Here is an 18,542-nt window from a genome sequence, read left to right as displayed (position 1 = left end):
TCTGCACCAGCACCATGCAAGTGTAAAGATAAGCCAGTTCCACATGTTGGATATTCACCAAAAGTTAACCAAACCCACCGCCACACCACTCTCTTTGGCCAATCAGTGTGCAAAGTTAACCAGATCGTCCTTGACCAACGTGGCCCACCTTTCCACCAAGTTTCGTACAAAACTGTCTTGAGATATCCTGCTAACAAACAAACAAACAGACACACGTAACGGGGTGCAAACATAACCCCTGTCGAGATCAATCGCTGGAGGAAGTGTACACGAAGTTTCCCCAAAATCGAAGCAAAACCAGCAGCTTTTTTTTTAGGACAACTCCGGACGACTTCTGGTGACGGCACGGATGTTTCAGCTTATTTCTGTGTCGTCTCAGCTCGTATCAAGAAGTGGCCGATGAGAGGCCTACAGGCGAAGCCACACCAGTTAATCTGACCGTCTTCTTGTACGATCTGATGTGACTGTAATGGCTGCTCACGGGCAGGCCTGCTGGCGAAGTCCCGGTCTCCTGAGAGTCGGCTATTACGTAACAAAACACAAACACGTTTCCTCTGATGAGAATGGAAGTTGAAATACTGGGTCATCCTCGCAGAATGACGCTTTAAAAAAAAAAAACAACAACAACAAATTATTGAAAGGATAAGTTATTCCTCATTACTTCTACGGTCTAGGCCAGTCCAATTCATCTCTGTGAAAATGACTGTTTTCTGAGGCGTGACGCCTATAATCTGTGGGTAAGTTTTATTGATTTATTTATTTCAATACCCAGAACTTTGAAAAGTGCATTAGGATAAAGCCCATATGGGTAAACAAGCCAAAACATTATGCTAGCTCATTAAATCAGTCTCTTATTTGTTGTCTACGTCACTTTTCATGACATAATGTTGGGTGGGGCCGGGGGGGTTGAAGTCGATGTATTAGATAGGAAAGAAACATGTTTTTATCATTCAAATGTATTATCACGTATAATTTTCTGTTTTTTTCCCCCTTATGCTTGTAAAACACAATTGTTTTCGGATTCCTCTTATAATAAATGAAAAGAAAAGAAAACAAGACAAGAGAAAATACTTTGTTTTCACCACTGTGCATGTGCCGGCTGTGATGAAGGGGTCAGACGCTGGTTATCACTTCATTTCAGGGGATCAGGAGGAGCCAAAAAAAGCCGTCAGGCAAGCTGCTGAGACCCGAGCGCCTATAGAAACAGCTGCAGACTTCATATCCGATCAGAGCTGCATGTTTAAGTCTTAGTTCTTCGGTTTCTGGCTGTCAAAGAGGATTGTTCCTCTTCATGAGAACAGATGCTGGAAAGAGCGTAACACCATTTGCAAACGGACTTCGGCCTTCAAATCTAAATCAGTAAAAACAACGAACCATGCAGCACCCAGCGCAGACACTAGCACAAGAACTTTCTTGTATCAAAAGGCAATTTGTGAGTGATTTCTGATGTAGTCTGGAGACATAAAGGACAAACAACAAACTAAACTGGAAGGAGACACACTAAAAAAGTCACTTAATTTCACTATTAAGTTTGATGGTAACGACTGTCTCTGTAACCAGAAGGTCAAATCCCCACTGATAATGTTAGAATTAGGTCATATGAGCAAGATTATGCCAGTTATATCAATTTAAAACACTGGATGACTTATTCAAAATCGCATGTTAGGTATGCAAAATGAATATAATATAATTCAGCACAATGTATAACATTAAACGGTATTGTACAGCGCAATAAAACGGATTTTCAATCAGGGTCGATAATTTGTTTGATAATTTTACATAAGATTTTAAGCAGTGCTTGCTTTGTATCATGAATTTTGTCAGGAAAATTAAGTATTATGTTGATTCAATATCACTGTTTTGTCGCAAATATCATTCTACTGACAGATGATACATGACAATATTGAGCTACTGCCCTCTCCTGAGCCACATCTCCCTCTGCATCTCTCTTCGGCTGCAGCACAGGTCGTATTTTATGGCCGGACGACAGGAAGCGAGATACACTTCCACCTCAAACATCAACTGAGGCAATGAAAATGATCACACTTGGATGGTGCATTGAAAGAATTTGTGGTTGAATCGCTGGAGGTTTCCTGTTGCAATTTACAGCCTGACATTTTCTTGTAAGAAATCAAACCTAAAAGTACTTTTTTTTAATGTGTAAATCTCTCCTTAAGGTTCCCAAATGTTGAAATCCATGGTGAGACGGGAAAAAAATACTCAACAGTTTATCTTGGCAAACAGCTGAAATAATAAGACTGTCTTGTCAATATAAATTTATGCAGGAATCCTCCACAGACTCTGCATGTGTGTTTAGTTGTTGCCGCAAAAAGGAAAAGTTGCGCTAGTCTGCCCCCTACTGGCGAACACATAAAGTTACATTGGAAGGGAAAGACCATTGTGTAAGTAAAGTTAAACCTTACACAAAAAAAGCACACTTTGGTGTTTAACATCTGTTATAGCAAGAGTGTTGCTGCATGAGAAAACAACATGTTTTACTTTGAAGGGAGATTCAGCATCCGGTTTCCAAACGCATGAAAACAAAGTTGCCTGAGCTGCAGGCCAGTCACACGACAGCCACATCACCGCGGCCAGATTAACTACAACATCCATCAAATATCACCATAGTCGATACATCCGCAATAGTTACAACTTCAAAAACAGCCCAAAGCGAGATCATCAACTTTGTACATTTATGTTCTGCAGGGGAAAAAAACAGCGCTGGCAGCAGGTGCAGGGATGCAACAGGCGCAGAGGATAAATAAGTTTGATTTTCCCTCATAAAGAAAACATCCCACACAAACACACACCAGCTACATCTACTCTAGAAGGACACTGAGATCCATCGCTTTGAGCAGATATCGATATTTTCCAGCAGTCTGCTTTACTTACTTGAAAGTACTGAGTTGCATATCTGCTGAGAGAGAGCAGCCCAGCTCCGTTTACGGGCATCACGCACTTTGAACTGGACTTGCGCTCAACAATGGGGGGAAAAAATGGCCAAATAATAATTTTAATAATAAAATAAAAATGCAATAAATAGTTACTGATCAGATGCAACGTCAGGTCTAAGAAGTCCACTCGCCTACATGGCTTAAAATTTCACATCTGACTGAAAAAAGAAAACGTCAAGATTAGATTATTACGGCAAAAATTAGCGCCGAGTTCCTTGAGGTTTAGATTATACCAAATGGAAACGGGGGGTTCATTTAACGTCAATCTAATGCACATGAACTATACGGAATTAGTAGCCCTGTACGAATATGCAAAAGAATTAAAACAGCGCTAAAAACGATATTTGCGCACACTGATTATAAAAATGACCTTAATGGCGCTTTGTTCAAAAACACACACGGGTCGTGTTTGCTCGTCTGATCTTGTCGAGGTGGATCCGTCCAAAGTCGCACTGATTTTTCAAGGATCCCGCTGAGAGACTCCCAGACATTTACAACCTGCTGCAAAACACACACATCTGACTGACATGCAGGAAATTGGAAATTAAAGGCGTAGCTGCTTCATTCAATCTACATTTTGAGATTTCTTTTATTTTTCTTCTTAAAAACATTTGCAGATGCAGCAGCTCTACAAACTGCCCTACAAACAGCAAGCAGCTACTTTTGTATGTTAAAAACATTAAAAGGTCCTAAAAATGGTTTAGAGTCCATACGATCAACAATTAAACCCATTAAATAAATAAAATCCACACCAATACTCTTAACAAGGCAAGAGATTAACTTTTTTTTTGACTGGCTATGTAGTTAATAGGCTATAGAAGGGTGCCTTGAAAATAAAAGTATTTTTGGCATCAGAAGAATGTCACCTATATGTGCACAACACTTTTTTTCAGGAATTTTGAAACATATCTCAAAACAAATTTCACAATAAGAGCATAAGGGAGGAAGAGTTTGAAAACCAGCTGAAGCAAAAGTCTGGAAAAACTAGACCAGGATGTGCAGCTGTCCAACAATAATCTATTGTTAGTGTGTGTGTGTGTGTGTGTGTGTGTGTGTGTGTGTGTGTGTGTGTGTGTGTGTGTGTGTGTGTGTGTGTGTGTGTGTGTGGTGTGTGTGCGCAATGCTACCCCATTCAAGCCAAGGCCCCTGTTCTGCTGCTTTTATCAACCCCAGACAAAGCAGACATGACAGCAACCAGCTAACCTCTAACCTTTAAAATACAGTAAAATTATTATCAAAACTCTAAATGCAACTGAACCAATATTCACTGTTTACATGTATATGTATATATATCTATATCTATATCTATATATAGATAGATAGATAGATAGATATATAGATATAGATAGATAGATATAGATATAGATATATAAAAGTAGTCACTGTTATAAAGACACAACACACAATGAAGCTCTGCAAAACTTCCTGGCCAACTTGAAACCATTACTTTCTGAGAGGTAACACTTTGAAGATGAATATTAACTAATAAGACTTGAGAAAAGCTTTTTTTTAATTGCTTTAAAAAATATCTCCAGTCAAGTTCAATCAAGTGAAATCACAGCATCTCAGAACTGAAGTATGTGGTTAGCCATTCTAATGCAAAGCAGCCCCGCTGGCCTGGATGATTTGTGCGACCATGTGGCAAAAACAGCGACGATGCCTCAGTGACATCACGCGTATCTCTGCCGTTCATCATCCTGGAGGCAGGAGGGGGTCAGCGTGCAAGAGGACAAGAGGCCCGCGGACACAAAGCCTCGCCGTGAAAACCCTGTGCATCTCCAATGTGTCAACTTGTCACAAAGCTGACAAGAAAAATAAAAAATCTGCCTCGTTTCTACTTGGACGGTCATGTATTTTTGAGTTTATCCTGTTAGATCTTATAGGGTTTCAAAGACTTTTCTGAGAACCACAGAGGAGCATGTAATCCTCTGAAGTTAAAACATGAAAACTCACTAATACTGGAATTATAAGGTTTTCACTTTAAAATAGTGACAGGCAACATGAATCAATCTAGAAATGTAGCGAGGAAAACAGTTTTTTTTGTTTGTTGGTTTTCTGTTTGCTTTTTTCTTGTGTTAAAATGTAGGAAAGATGGACAAGAATGCAGGAGAAGTGGGTCATTTTTGTTGGATGGCTTGGTATTTAGGTTAGGATGTATGTGTAAATTCATATATACATGTATATTTAGCATATTCCATTTATGTTGATGAGATATGAAGACATTGAGCTTGAGCTGGTTTGTTTATGTGGTAAATGTGTGTTGCTGTGGTAAATTTTAATTTTCTTTTCATTGAGTTAGTTTGGTTCAATTTTGTTAAGATTGCGAGGTTATTTGTGGATGTATATATTGAGAAATCTCAATCTCTGTGCTGCAGTGAGTAATTCAGAATATGTACAACAAATTTCACACATCAGCTTATATTTATAATTTCACAGCTCTGAACATTTCACTGTCCTGCAGTCCCTTTCCGATGGGTCTGTATCAGAATCACGATCAAATTACTTGTTGAATAAGATAAATATAGAGGAATTTGCCTTGGTGAAATTGGTGCAGTCATGTTGATTTCAAACTGCTTCGTTGTAAGCTAAATTATGTTTTACCTGCACACTAACAGTGATGGAGTTCATCACACTAGAAAGACTTGACTGTCATTTCAATCCAGACTACAAAAAAAAACGTAAATAAATGTCAAAGGTCATGTAGGCACCATGACTCAGTGAGCGAGAGGTTTTCCAGCAGCCTGCGCCCTGAGACGCGTGGTGGAGGGACTCACGTGCGGTGCAAAGAGCGACTGTAAGGCCGCAGACAAACATTTCAATACACACACGCAGGGTCAACGCGCCACACTGTGTCAACAACATACCATCATGATAGCGGAGTAGCTGCGAGAAGAGAGGCGGCGAAGACACAAGTACTGCGCTTCCCTCGTCCAACAGAACCTGTCCCAGGAGCGACTGGACTTCAGAAGGTCTGTGCCGGACTGGTCGGTGCCGGGCTGGTCCCTGCCAGGAGACAGAGAAAACACTTTCAGCTGCCAGCAATAAGACAATCAGTCAGGCCAATGATGTCAAAAATGCCACATGACACAACAAACTGTGCTAATGATGGGTGTAAGGATGAAGCAGGCAGAGGTGGGACTGGGCACCGTTCAGACATTTTCAATATCGGTACCGGTGCTGATACTTTGACTTGGATACCAATTCCTGAATGATGCTTTTTGATTCTGATTTTATAAAATTTTGTGATAAAACTCAATTTTATGACATCTGAGTATAACGTAGTGTCTCTACTTCTTGTAACATTAGCCAATCATTAGATGTTGGTACAAACATGCTGCATACTTACTGGCTCAATGAAGCTGATGAGTTTTACTCCTTAGGCCATTCGGTACTAACTTTCAGTAGCTTGGCATTTTTTGATCCTCAATTATCCATAGTATCGAAGCAATTCAGTCGGTGCCATAAATGTATCTATGTTCGGTACTCAGACCTTGGCAGAGCCATGAAAAATATGAAATACCTTAAAAAAATACCATATATGCCTGTCTCTAAAATCAGGGCTCCCACTCTTTTGAGGAAGTCATTTTCAAGGATTTTTCCCCATATTCAATGGCTTGCATATGTATCAGCTGTTCCTCACAGAAAGTCATCTAAGAACAGTTAAATATGGACCAAGTGTCCAAGTGTCAAAGTCAAATTCACAAATTACGCATTGTCAACATGTTGTTTATGTGTTACAAAGATAAGAATGGTGCCAACACGCTAAGAGTGCACAAATGTGTTGATAACGTGCTAAAGGTGTGCTGTTTCCGCTCAAACACCGTGTTGATAAAAAGTTAGTTTTGCTTGTTGATGACTTGTTTGGGCTTCCGTACACGTGACACTGCAAAACGCCAAAACATGACAGCCGGGTGTGACCGGGCACTGAAACGGGGGTCAGTGGCTAAAAATATGCAAAATGTCTGAATATGTGATCTCAGCCGAACTTTATACTCTTCCAGGATCTCACTAATATCCCCATGACATCTTATCAGCTTTTGCCTTTTCCAAATGTATTCCATGATTGGAAAACCAGCCTAGAAATTTCCAGGTTTCCCAGATTTTCCAGGATGCATGGGAACTCTGAAGATGCACATTTAAGATGCAATTTGAGAAATGATACAGACTTTACCCAACAGTCACTGTGATCTCTTGGGCACAATGCAAACTAAGCAAATCACCTTTTTAGTCTTGAGCCTCAACGTCAGAAAAACTAAAATTGTCCACTGGAGGATCAACAGTCTCACTCTTAATCTCTACCTTTTTTCATCTTTTCAAAATTTGTCAAATAGATGGAGTGTGTTTCATGAACTGTTTGAGATCATCTGTACATCTTTTACAAGAGAGAGCGGTGTAAAAAAAAAAAAAAAAAGGAGCATGAATAAGACAGTGTGTGCACATTACTTCCCATGAGTCATCTTTAAAATGGAAGCTGTGACCTTGAAATTTAGTCATTTTGAGATAATGACTTCAGATGTGTGCATAGATACATACAGATACAAAATTAAACTAATATATGCTCTTAATGTTTCATTTTTTTCACACTGTACAACATTTTCAAAACCCAACTTCACTGACATGTAAAGCTGCACTTACAGTGTTACATTATAATTAGTTTTTGACCAAAATGTCAGATGGAACGTGGAAATTCCAACATAATGAGCCGAAAACAAAAGGAGGGTAAAACTGTGAAAGCGGTCAAAGCTCAAGCCGAGTGCTTGTGGTTCAGTGATTCATCCTGTTCCGGGAAATACAAAAGAGTGTCTGACCTGCTCATCACCCCCATCAGCAACACTTACAAGACCCAAAGACAACAAACAAACTCACATTATCATGCAAATGTGCACAATCAGAGACAGATGCATGGGCCAAATTACTGTCAGCGCTTTATCATCCAAAACTCAAAGTTAGCCAAGATCAGTTTTCCAAAATGATGTCATCATGGAAAGTTATCATGAACCACATGTCATTTGTACATTTTTAACTGTGATTTTCTCTCACAGTGTCTGGGATCTGTTTGGGTTTTGGACAGTCCAGTTAAAACCCAGTTTACCAAGACCAAGCAGTAAATACATGGTAACATATTTAAACAAGGCATAGACAGATGTAAATATCAAAATACACACCAGAGAATCACATCTGTACAAATCCCTCAGACAGCATTGTGTTAAATGTCTACTAAACTTTCACTTTTAGATGTCTACATCCATTTTAAACACTCAATTAATTAACCCTTCCAGGGTGTGTATGTCTACATGCTAGTCAATTATCTCATTTTCATGACCAATGAAAATAGCTCTCACTTGTGGAAACTCTAATAATGTTCATAAACTCGCCTCCTATTCACTTTAAGTGCACCAGACCTCAGATTTTGCCTCTATTTCCGTTTTGTTTTTGTTTTTTTCATAAAAAAAATAACATTGCACATGATTTGTCCAAGGTCAAACAAGAAAGCCAGCAGACCCGAAAGCTGCTTTTGGGTGTATTTTCGTTTTAAGCTCCGATATATTTGAGAAGGAATACAGAAGTGCTTATCTGTCACAAGGACACCATCAATTTCAGGGGCAAATTGCAGATTACAAACAACCATTTCCCTTAATGGGGGAGTCGGAACGACAACCAAAGCCCCGATAGATAGATGATGGGATAGAAAACAAACATTTCAAAGAATTAAGCTGCCTGCCTTGGCTCAACATAATGCAACGTCTGGGTCAGATGAGGGGAGCAGGGCCGGACCTAAACTGTCTACTATAAATGGCGAATGAAATAAGCCAAGTGTTTTAAAGAATTAAGCCACCAGTGTATAAATAATGCTAGGTTACCTAAGGAAATCAGGCTTATGCTGGTACTACCTACTATAATACTATAATCTGCAGACTCAGTCAAAGTGCAGCATCTCTGACCTGATTGCTAAAAACATGTTTGAACATGTGGTGTTCCCTGCGAAGCAAAAATATCTTCTTCTTTTTTTTTTTCCCTGACATCATGGCAGTGATTCAGAAATGAGGTTTTGACACATTCAAATCATTTGAACGGATACACGCTGGGGCATTGTGCAGAGAACAAAGACAGTGCATGATTACACATGTTGGATTTCACAAATTACACGTGGACCGCGATGGGCAGCGTTGAAGAAAGCGGTCTGAGATGAGGAAGCGATTTGTGTGTTTCCCATGTGTTTGGGAAACTTGGCAGTGGGTGGTAAAATCTGGAAGGAGCATGCAGGAGTCCTGGGGGTTTGACCAGTGGTCGTAACAAGTGACAACAGAATTGATCCCCAATTACACCGCAAGACGTAAAAAAAAGATCAAAACTAGGAGTGGGACAAAATAACGATAAATCGCGATATTTCGTCTTGTGATATTTTATTGATACACTTGTGCCAAGTATCATTATTTGAGTTTTCAACTTTTATGTGTTTTAACTGGACCTGTTCTGTCATGTCCATGTTGCAAGCAATGAAAAACACAACTGATTATGCTGCTTATTGGAAAATCATTTTGCCTTTTCTCAGGTCTTTTCTCCTTCTTCAGTTACAGATATTGTGACTGATCATAATATATACAACATATCACATATCGCAGAATCACCTGTGTCACGACACCATTGTTATCATGGGAAAATATTGTGATAGTGTTGTATCACCCAGTTATGCTGACCGCCAATCAAAACCAGACCTCTATTCTTCCTGCTGTATCCACAAATACATGCAAGGCTTCCCAGAGATCATTTTAACTTACCACGCTGCTAATTCGTGATTAATTAATTAATCAAAGTAATGATATTTACCAAGCAATGAGAAGAAGAATTGTCATATCTGAGTCTCAAATATCATGTAGGCACAAAGCCACCATGTATCAGGTATCAGTGTAGTAAACCAAAACTTTTGAGTGTTGCGTTCAGGAGTTCGTATGGAGGTCTCACCTGGACCGCACTCACACAACCTTAACAGCTTAACATGAATGTGATTTAGTCTGGCTGGGAATAAAAGGCCACACAAGGATCTGTTTGTAAAACTAGAGCCCACATGAGGGAGTGTAGGCAATAATTTACACAAAAGCAGCAAAAGTAGCCTACAAAGCTGAGAGGAGAATTTAGGGCAAACATTACACATAGCGATGGAGAATTTGAAGGAAAATGCAGTTTGTAGTAGAGCTGCTAAATTACAGCAAAAACCATAATCACAATTATTTTTGATTGTTTAACACGATTGCTCATTGACTTTAGAAGCATCCTGCATTTACTCAACTTTAACTTGTCTTATTAACAGTGGATTTAAATATAGACATGACACAGCCTGGCTGAGAGTGAGTTTGGGCTTTTAGGGACACGCAAAAGCTGCAAATGAGAGGCGGTGAGCGGTGACCACCAGACAAAAAATGGGAGAAATCATTGCCAAAGGGGACGTCGCACACCAGTTGTTTTACCTTAATTATCTTGTTTTCATCATCATCGCAAGCCAAAATTGTAATTTAAAATAAAATCTCATCAATCACTCTGCCCTAGTTTGTAGTTAAGCCTATCTCATTAACCTATAATCTAAAATAAGTTAACTACTTTGGAAAAAGCTAAATGTAGTTAAAATGGTTATGAAGTTGTCCAACACTGAATGACAGACATAAAGTTTCTGTAGTTTCAGTGCTTAAAAACAATACACAAACATGGTCGCATGATCTGTTTTGTATTTTCGTTACTTTATAAGGACAAATACATTTTGTTAGCTCCAAAACAACAGGCCTAAAGGAAGCCAGCTACTGAAAACACTAGTCTGAATCTTGTTTAACGATAAACTGCTGCAACTTTAACTGGCATTTGAACCACATGCAGTTTACTGTTCCCCAGCACGTTACACACTCTGGCATGTGTGCGTTTAAATAAGCTTCAGCTCACGTTAAGCTAATGACTCTTATATAAACATACACAAACAGAAAGATAAAACTCTTTGCACCACTTAAGCACTTCGCTCGCTCGGATGGAAAATAAAATAAATAAATCTCTTCTGGAGAGCTCCGCTTGTGAGCTGGAGGGTCCTCACACCCTTCCTGTCTTAAATCCACTCAGTGACCAAAGTGCAGGACCCCTCTCCTTAGTTGTTATTATTGTGCAAACTCTCTCACTCACACACACACAGTCATCTAACTCACCCTGGAGGTCTCCACAATTTCCTGCCAGGGGGTAGAAGCTCCCGTTTGTTCAGGGGTACGACCCCCATAGCCGCTTGCATGATGGTGATGAACTTCTTAAACTTCATCTTCTTCGAGACCTCTACTGTTAAATTTGCTCTCACAGCAGCATTACGTGGAGTCCGACCATCTGACCACTGCTACACTACCACCACTCATTCTCCATCTTGTAGCGCGTCACCTAACAGCCAGAAACAGACTTCAAACCGGGTCGTTTCACGCACGCTTCCTCCCGCTGCTGCGCGTTCACTGCTCAGCTCCGGTCTCATACTGCATCGGCAACACTATGAAACTAGTCTTTCAGAGCATCTCTCTCTCTCTCTCTGCTCCTCCTCACCCCCTCGCCGCTCAGTCGCTCCACCCAATGAGCTACAGCCCCAGCGGCCACAAGCCCGTGCACCGAGCTTCCCGTGTTGTGGCACAACAAAGTCCCGTCCCCGACCACCAACTCTGACAGATGTCCTTTTGGCTTTCTGAGGGCGGGAGGAAAAAGAAAACAACGGCCACGTTACCACCAGGCAGAGGGTAGGCCTGGAGGGGATGACAGCACGTCACTCTTACGTAATTCTGAAGATGCTCTGGACATTACACTAATGAAAATGCTGCCTCTGCCACCACTGCTGCAGCAGCCACTGGGATAATTGTGGTACTAAGCCCTGACAGATCATGAATGCTCCCCGCCCCCTTCTCCTATAATCCCCCTGTCCAAGCTTAGTCTTCTCACCATTTACACCCAGACCCCATCTTCAGCTTCACACACACACACACACATCCCCGGAAGAGTAAACCCACCCTCAAAAAACATCCCCAAACTGCGAGCACACCACTCCACTCACACGCTCATTCAAGCCTGAACCGCGGATTACATGTCTAGTCGTTCCAAGTCACCAGCCGACAGCACGCTGTCATGTCCCGTGCGCAGAGAAATAAATAAATAATCTCTGCGGTACGCCGTTGAGCTGCCAGCCAATGCAAACTCCGGACAGGAATTATATTCCAGCAGCTTGGACGTCTGGATTACGGCTCTGGATGGCCGTGGCATGAGAGCAGCAGATTTCACTGCCAGAGAGCAGGGCAGCAGAAATCCCTCATCACTGCGAGGGACCAAAAACCAGAAGCACAACCGGCGAGATACAGACATAACAAACTCTATTTATAAAATGTTAGGTAACAGCGACACAGACCAAGGGAGGCTCTCAAACTTTGCCTTGTCTGTCGTCTTTGTCACAGAATCCAGGGGAGCCAAGATTAGGAGCCTCAACTGGGCGGAAAGAATTGAGGTGACCAAACCACTAAGCTTGCAATATTCGCTCAGCAGCATGACATTTTGGAGGCGGTTTTACCATAATCCAACACCTTACAATATTCTTATAATACCGGCTTATCCTTCCAAGACTCTACCCATCCAGTGAAATGTGTGTGTGTGTGGGCGGAAGAGAGCACACAGATGCACATATGCACACACACACACCTAAGGATACCACAAGACTGATACTTCGCTACCAAGTGAACACCAAAATGTTGAAAAAGATGCCAATACTAGTGCCATTTTTTTTTTTTTTTGGTAATCCTGACACAACTTGATTCTTCACTCTGTGTTGTCATTCCAATGTAGCCGTAGCCTCCATGTTTAAATAATGAAACATTTAAAGTTGCAGTCACGCTTACATGACTGTAATTCAAAGCGAGAGCAGAGCATTTCAGAAAGCTCCTCTGACATGAATTAATATTTGACTGGGCTGCTTTGCGCTCTACATTAAGAAAAGGACAATGTTGCATTAGTAACTCAATGCCTAGATATGGAAATATGTGAAACAAATAAAGTTTCTGTTTACTTGTTTATGTTTACACAGAGGGGGTGATGGATCGAGTTTCTGTTTTTGTTGTCAGATCAACTCACATACTAAGAGTCACGTTTTTTTAAAGCTTTTGGTATAAACTAGCAAAACTCTGGTATCGGGACATCCTTCCATGTAATACATGTGGTGTTACACACCATTATACCTGTACACACACACACACACACACACACACGCTTTGTGCTTGACAGGTGAAGCTGTCAGCAAAACTTAACTGGCCAGCCTGCAAATTCTCTCTATTTTTCAAGTCATGTTTTTCGCCTTTTATGGAAAGTGTGCTTCAAATGACTTCACACACCACATCATATCACTATACAGGCCTATGCAGACTACACACATCATTCTACACCGATACAGTACATATAACACCCTCACATTCACGTTCACACCTATGGGTAATTTATCACCAATTCACTTGACCTGCATGTCTTTGGACTGTGTGAGGAAATCTACAAAAACATGAGAACATAAAATATAAAGAGATCGTTAAAACTCAACACAATAATGATGAGGCCTAAAATTTGAACCCAAAACCTTCTTGCAGTGAGGAAACAGCTCTGAAAAACTGAGCCACTGTGCATGATGAGAACACAGCTGGTCAAAATGATTTGTCTCCCTAAACCACAGAAATGGATAATATACCACACATTCATTTAAGTCTGTTTAACCATATTCTCCCTTTAAACGTAATTTCCAACACTTTCAATAGCTCCAACGCAGCCATAATCTGAAGGAATACATTTTTACTGCTTTACTACAACTGCGTAACAATATGATGAAATCCTGTCTCCCACTCAGTTTCACAGTGCGGACAATCCCTTCTGCCAGGTAATATAACTCAACCTGTGACTAAACAGACACTCCCCATCCCCACTGTTTCACTTGCTGATTGCATAAATGAAAAAAATAACCTTTTACAGTCAAGCAGATGGGAGCAGCTGTGTAATTATTCATATATCAAAATGAAAGAAACCCAAATAACCACAAGAACTGCAAAAACGGACAGTAGAAACATGTCTTGGAGCAAACGCTTCTATACTAAATTTACCACTGCCTCCTTCTTCTTTGGTAACTCCACGGCTCTCGTCCACTGTGTGATAACTTAATTCGCCTGAAACCGTCTGAAAACCAGCCAAAAGTTAGAAAAATATTTGTTACTACATATTTATATTATGGTCACACTCAAGTCCATGAGTTCTTTGTCTTAAATCTGCTCTATCCAGGGCCTGCACGATCTGAATTCACAAGTCATCACAAGCCACAAGCATCTGAATTGTGCAAACTTGCCTGGGGCTTTCACTTTTTCACCAACTCTCATGCTTGAATGATTTCATATTAGTAGGTGAGATGCAGTGTGATGGCAGGAAAAGTGTGACTGTAGAAGAGACACACATAAGACTCTTCCAGCTAATTTTTTTTTATCACTACAGCACTCTCAGAAAAAAACAGCAAACTACAGCGAGCAAATGTAGGAGTTGTTACGCCTCGTTATTTGGCCGTATTAATGCTTTTACATAAGAGGTTTGTTCCTCTGGTCCAAGTCGTTTTCCCATGTGCAGTAACACTGTAGTAGTAATGCATTGCTCGCTGCCTGAGGACATTATGCAATGTCCATATGCAATGCATGTGCGGGCCAGATGGAGGGACACATGCCACTCAAGTCTGTGATGTGTGTGCTGATGTGTGTGTGAGAGAGAGAGAGAGAGGACAGAGAATGGCCACCGTGTGTGCATATGCCTTCCATAGGTATAATCTGTACCGTCACGCTGCGATCTGGAGAGTCACAGCAGAAATAAAGATTAGTTAGTGCCATAATCTGACGTTTGGTAACAGCAGCTGGACAAACAGAACATGAAAGCGCCATTAAAATTCTCGAGGCGCAATTACAATTTCACAGGAGACAAAAGGTTGTGCTCCCTCCTGCTGTTTTTCCAAAGCATCCGGTGAAACGGGCGAGCTCAGGATTCAGCGCACTGCACCGAGCAGACCTCTGCTCAGCCAGTCTATCCCTCCAAGCTAAATCCCAACCACATGAGTATGACTCACACTAATGCTTGTGCATGCTTCATTTAAAAATTTAATTGAAATAAACAAACAAACATTTCTTTCATGTTTTTTTTTTTTGGCACAAAAGAGCATCAGAAGACTTGTATTTGGCTTTATTTGATGTTCCTAAGTTTTGTTTTGCCTAGCCCATAGGTTTATAAGTCATAAGCAATGAGTGAATTTTAACTTCACTTATTTTTTTGAAAGTACCACATCATCAGAGCCAAGTTTTGTGTATCAAATTGCATCCTGAGCATAGCTTATTATTTAAACTAGGGCCCCAACAATATAGCCATTTGTTAGCCTTTAGCAGATACTTTTATATCAGAAAGTATTCCAGGGATAATGCACCAATAAACTTACCAATAAGCATACAATTTAATGATTTGTCACTTCGTGCTTGTCTTTGCATTCATATTTACCACAGTACACAACAACTTCACTCAAATTTATTTAAGACGGTCATTTTTTTTTGAAGGGGTGACACACATGAAATTTAAATGATATTCCTGAGAGAAAGTATTTTAGTTTAAAACGGCATTAACAGAAAAATCCCTGTTACATGAAGCTTGAATTCAACCAAATGTCACTGTCATCTTCACATGAGATGTTTTTGATGTGATCCCCCCAAAAAAAACATATATCAGCACTAAGAATTAACTCTAATAACTCATCACACACTAATTCTGGTGTGTGTAATATGAGCACAAAAGTAGGGAATATGCTCCTTGTATTGTTTATTTACAGTCTTGTCTTATTACAGACTATATTATACTTCTATTTATTTATTATAGTCTTTCATGTGTAAGTGTTTTCACGTGATCCAATGGAGAAACTGATTCCGTTGTACACTGTGCAATGACAATCAAAGCATTGAAATTAATTGAACTGAACTTTACCGATGCACCGATGCTATTGAACTACAGAATAGGAGCCGTCCACGATAAAATGAGGACAGATGAGACGAAATATCCCCGGGGGTCGTCTGAGTTCTCATCATCTGTCTGCGTTTCTTGAATTAGGCCCAAAACACTTTAAAATATCTCAATCCTGTAATGGGCCAGGCCCCGACTGAAAATCCTATTATTCCACTGCTCTGTCAAGTCAACACACCATTTACAAATTGCAATGTAGGCTCCTTTTTATGGCATCGTAATACCAGAATAACACAGCCTAACCTCTGTATTTGAGCGGGATCACATCATTGACAGTATTACTGTAAAACTTCTTAAAGGCTACAAAAGCAAATCGGACTAACACTGGGATTTTTGAAGGCAGAGTATGTCATTTAAAATAGGAAAGCATGGCACTTTGCTCATGTTGAGGATGAGGAAGGATGAAACCCCTCAGGTTCATGCAAAGACTGCCAACACGCAGAATCAACATATAACACATTTAAATGTCTGTCCTGAATCTAATATTTTGGTGTGATATGAGCACAAAAACATAAACAATTGATATATATTTTGGGTTATGACAGGGTAAAGACGTTTAAGGCATTTCTAAGTTATATTATTTTGAGAATTAAGTGCCTTTCATCATTTTTTTAGCCACATCATAACAAGGTGGGATGACCTCCCTTATACATAACTGCATAGTGTGGCTTCAAAACAGGTTCAATTTCAAAAATCAAGACTTTTTTCAAGAACATACTCTGCGTTTTTGGACTTCATTACACCCACTCCACTAACTCTGCCACAAACCACGACTGTCCACATACAGATTATTCCTCAGAGCAACAAATATCAGAATATATGAACTCACAAGAGACCGAAACCACAGAAAAATGCCTATTCACATGAACAGCATTATACTTTTGTGCACTTTCCAAGCAAATCAAGACCTGGACAATGTTTTTTTTAAAAAAATGACAAACCCTTTGCAGATATGACACACCACACGAGCCTAAGCACTTTTCCCCAACCCCAATGTTGTGTAAATTAATGTGAAACTCAACAGGGTTTGCCCATAAGGCTCAGTGCAACACCTGTTAGCCCAGCTAGGCTAACATTCAGCCTGATTTCAGTGCGGACTAACTAACAAGTAATAACTTAGTGACTGATATCGAGTCATATCTCGAATGATAACTTTTGAGGCAGGTTACATGTTGAAGGTTGAAGCTGGTAACACAATATCCACAGGCAGGCAGCAACAAAGAGCCGACAACACTGACTGAGGCCTAAACAACAATGTAGGTCACGTTTAGCGTTTGTGTAGCGAGACAAAACATCAAATAAAAGCATTAATAACTGGAGGTATGTCTTATATCTTAGGTTTGTTAGACAAAAGGTGAATGTAGACTGGTTTGGGGCTTGGTAACTGTATACATTCAAGCCACCACACGCCTCCATAGGCAACAATGAATGTCCTTATATGGCACTCTGCGCTATAACGCGTAATAAAAAAAATAAATAAGTTAGACCACAAGACCGACTTACCAGGTGAAAACCTCCGCGTATTTCCTCCTGTTGTGTCACCCAGCTGCGTATAAAATCGTAATATATGAACAGAGAAAAGTGGGTTCGTTTTATAGGATGATTTCTTTTTTTTAGGTATTTCGCCCGCTTCAGAAACCTTGATTTCCTGGTCGTCGCAGGTGTGGGCGTGGCTTAGGAGCCGCAGGTGTTGCGCCCAGTTTCACATGTGACTCCTTTCTGGGCGGAGTGGGGGTTAAATGTAACACCGTGACTCAGTTATGTGTCAAGAAAAAAAATGTAATTATTAACTGGTTACTTACTTACCGATGCTGTCACTCATCCTCTGACAAAAGAATGTGAAGCGACGCGTTCCTGCCACTTGTTCACACATTTTCAGTTTCCAAAAATGAAAAAATACACTCATATCTAGCATTCAGGGTATTAACAAATATTGCTTTTAGCTGCAATTGTGGTATGACTAAGATTCAGGTTTCAGGTCTTTCTTTGCTCTCATCCTGTGTTTCTTCAACTTGATTTTTTTTTTTTTTTTGGGGGGGGGTCTTTTTTTCCCTTTCTTTCCCTCAGATCAGTGTGAATGCCAACGTCATTACTCACACTGACACCAACAGCACTGTTTGTGGAGAGAGCGTCCCACCTGCCGACACAAATTAACATCAAATAAATGTGTCCCATTTGATGTAAATGTCACCCTGCCCCCCCCAAGCCGTCCCCCTGTCCACCTCCACCTCCACCTCACCCCGTCCCACTCACACAAACACACACCCCAAATCATTTCATCTTGAATTTGTATATGAAAAAAAAAATCAAAACAAAATATATGATTACCAGAGTGTCAGAGGAAATATTTTATCATAAATATGTCACTACATTGATTCCTTTCTCTGTTTTTTCCTACTCAGTCAAGCGTGAGGTTTGATTTTAACTCTGGTCAGACTGGTCCAACCTGTTCCAGGTAAAGACCCTCTGGCATGTCTGCGGCTGCAAACACAGAGGCCTTTTTGAAAACTGTGGCGCTCTGCAGTT

At 40.4% G+C, this 18,542-nt stretch overlaps 1 protein-coding gene across 2 annotated transcripts in view; it reads right to left on the bottom strand.

The window, feature by feature from the left end:
• tjp2a (tight junction protein 2a (zona occludens 2)) overlaps positions 1 to 17,674 on the bottom strand; it is a 51,452-nt gene extending 33,778 nt beyond the window's left edge. The window contains exons 1-2 of one of the 2 annotated variants that reach the window (XM_030066171.1): positions 17,520 to 17,674; positions 5,819 to 5,957 (exon numbers count right to left, since the gene is read on the bottom strand). In XM_030066171.1, the coding sequence (XP_029922031.1) occupies positions 5,819 to 5,824 (6 nt within the window). In that variant the 5' untranslated portion in view covers positions 5,825 to 5,957; positions 17,520 to 17,674. Of the gene's footprint in view, positions 1 to 2,892; positions 3,103 to 5,818; positions 5,958 to 17,519 lie in introns of those variants that run through there. The other variant, XM_030066170.1, reaches the window with a different exon arrangement.
• Between the last annotated feature and the right edge of the window lie 868 nt (positions 17,675 to 18,542).

Source organism: Myripristis murdjan, chromosome 12 (genome assembly GCF_902150065.1).
Source record: "Myripristis murdjan chromosome 12, fMyrMur1.1, whole genome shotgun sequence".
In the NCBI taxonomy this organism is placed as follows: domain Eukaryota; kingdom Metazoa; phylum Chordata; class Actinopteri; order Holocentriformes; family Holocentridae; genus Myripristis; species Myripristis murdjan.
Note: the sequence above shows the minus strand (reverse complement) of the source record. Positions and strands in the feature narration are given on the sequence as shown.